Raw genomic sequence first — 2,769 nt, 5'->3', positions numbered from 1 at the left:
TGGCAATTGTGATAGCTGCCCAGCCGAATGTTTATGTAAATCAACTCTACTCGGTCACTCCAGAGACTTTGTCAGATATATTTCGTCAGCTTTGTCCAAAAACAACATGCATATAGGTAAATGTTTTGATTGACGGGATTTGTCGGAGATCATCATTGACATTAGTTCGTGTTGCAAGACTATGTTGAAGTTTGAGAAAGGGTTAGCTTTGCTGTCCGGCCCACGTAACAGACCTTTTTAGATCAGGCGATCCAATTTTCATCAGACCACCAGATACGAGGTTCTTAAGGTGCCAGACACTTCTTGTTCCAAGCTTCCGTTCAGCCCGTATTTTAAATCAAACCCACCACCTAATCCAGCGCTCCACAAACGGGCCAATGGCACACAATCATTTCCTTTTACTTTACATAATTCTAGTCGTTCTTTCTTCACTTGACTCCCACTTCATTGATGGATCTCTAACCGAGTCACTTCTTAAAACCCCTTACCAAAAACTTGCTCACTTGGATGATGAGGAGTCACACATTTATGTTCCGCCCGAGTCTTTAACGGATCTCCAAGTGCGAAGACCAAATCCAACTCGCAGTAGCATCAAATCTATGATCAAGACCACCACAGGAAGAGTCACACACTTTTTCACCACCCAAACCTCTGAGAGTCCAGTTTTGACAAGCTGGGAAGTCTGTTATGATATCTCTAAAAAGGTTTCTCAATCATCCCGGTCTCCTAACGTAAACAGATTGGCCGCGGCTGTCCTGAAATTGGGACCTCGATTAGTTGTTCATCAAGATGACACGGATCAAATAGAGCATTTAAGACGCACAATTGATCTTTTCTATCTTTTTCTTGAGGAGGATTTCATGAACACAGCGGAAAGGCTCTGGTCTGTTGGGGTACTCTCATATCTGAGACCTCAAAGTCTGGGGTATCGAAATTTTCCAATTCCCAGTTTCTGGACAGCCAAAGACATATATAGGCCTCGTGGAGATTTTCTGATTTTTCTTTTCAAAGGTGAGTTATGTATTCAAACTTTGGATAGTGAAGCTATGGTTGATTGGATTGCGTACGCCATCTATCAGACAAAGATTTGGGGCGAGTAATTCGGGATAGCTCGTCAGAATCCCCTTCGGAACTAGAGACATCCGAACAAGGTGAGTAAATTAACAGCTCATCACATGTGTATGAATGGGGATTGATCATCTTCTATCAACTACATAGTCGTCCAGGAGGCAGTTCGAAGGGATGAGATCGTGCATCTCATTCAAACCCAGATGGCCCACCGTAACCCATCAAGAGATTTTCAAAACATTTATCTCGCGTTCACCAACTTGAAAACCCCAATAGATTCCGAGAAAGCCTCATTGTTGATGAAATCGATTGGAAATAGTCTGACTCGCCCAAAAAGTCTAAAGGAGAATGGCTTTGATGAGGAGGCAAACATAATTAGATTGCTCTTGCATCTCGAGGAATATCATTATCAGAGTTATGCACAATTCACAGAACTAATCAATAAACCAGAAATTCGGAAAAAGATCCTTGTGAATGACATAAATTTTCAACTTTCAGACGAGAAACACCCTGAAAACGTTATTCGACTTTTGCAAGAATTTAAAGAGACAAAGACTGTCAATGAACAACATCTTCCCGAAATCTTGGAGATCTTGAAACAGGAACAAATGTCGATCCCTCAACTAGGACGATTCTTTAGAGTACTCAGCTTGGTATTCGTAGGAAATCACCAGATGTATAAATCTCTCCAGCTCCGACTGGGTGAAACCTCTAAGATGATTCCAAAACTCTTCCAGGGATTGCTAAAATATCGCCATGGTCAAATCAACCCGCTCAAGTTTGAGTGGGGAGCTCTCGAGTATCTAGTCTTTCTTAAAAGTAAGTCGATTTGAATGGTCACATGAAAATTTCAAACAAATCATTTATAACCTTCTTTTTCATTGGTTAAAGATGAAGACCAAGTAATGGAGAAATATCGAAATGAGCTCGCGAATGAGTTGTTATCCGGTGGCGTGCTTTCGGAGAATGAGATCGCTAGACATGGACGAAATTTACCTAATGATACCAAAAAGGACATCGTTGATGGAATGCTATATAGGATTTTCAAGAGTTTGGCGGAAGCCAGAACACCTCAGCACGACCCGGACACACGTGACAAACTTATAAAATACTTCATTTACCTCCTCGCTTTCAAGAACGATGATAGGATGCTATACCGTTTGTTTCTAGCCCCTGAGCACGAGCCAGAGAAATCCTCCTCCCATCAAATAACGGGTTACCGGGGACTCAGCAGTCAAGTATCTATTTTTGTCGAGAAAGGGTCTTGGTGGAATCGCAAAGGCGGACTGGGTTCGTTCAAAAGAGTTCTTCAGATCCTTGAAAATGAGATACATAGAGATGAGATGTATCTTGTGGAACATCAGAGCAGTGGAAGACAAGCACTTCTCGTACGTAGTTTTGTAACTCATTGATCACGCCTGAGACGGTAATAACCTTGTATGTGTTCTTGTTGCGAAATACTCGATTAGTCAGCATAAGGTACACTTCATCCAGAACTCTCACAAATAGCGCGAGAATCACAAAACAATCAGCTTGTGTTCAATTACTAAATCAGGAAGAATAGGTAAGGATTGAAATTTTGCACTTTACTTGTAACCTTCATATCTTTCTTTTATCCTATCTACAAATTGTTTCCCGTACTTCTAGTACATAAGATTCTGCTTTAATAAGGCCGATACATATCGTTGCTTCCCGTGTTGA

At 41.4% G+C, this 2,769-nt stretch overlaps 1 protein-coding gene across 1 annotated transcript; it reads left to right on the top strand.

Moving 5' to 3' along the window:
- Positions 1–377: 377 nt before the first annotated feature.
- Positions 378–2,769, top strand: MELLADRAFT_111835 (uncharacterized protein; the record flags this gene model as incomplete). Its single annotated transcript, XM_007416248.1, has 5 exons — positions 378–1,011; positions 1,080–1,151; positions 1,219–1,887; positions 1,960–2,456; positions 2,716–2,769. 5 exons carry the CDS (start codon positions 378–380, stop codon positions 2,767–2,769), a joined length of 1,926 nt encoding a protein of 641 aa, XP_007416310.1.

This window comes from Melampsora larici-populina (genome assembly GCF_000204055.1).
Source record: "Melampsora larici-populina 98AG31 unplaced genomic scaffold MELLAscaffold_58, whole genome shotgun sequence".
In the NCBI taxonomy this organism is placed as follows: domain Eukaryota; kingdom Fungi; phylum Basidiomycota; class Pucciniomycetes; order Pucciniales; family Melampsoraceae; genus Melampsora; species Melampsora laricis-populina.
This window is presented reverse-complemented; position numbering and strand designations above follow the sequence as displayed.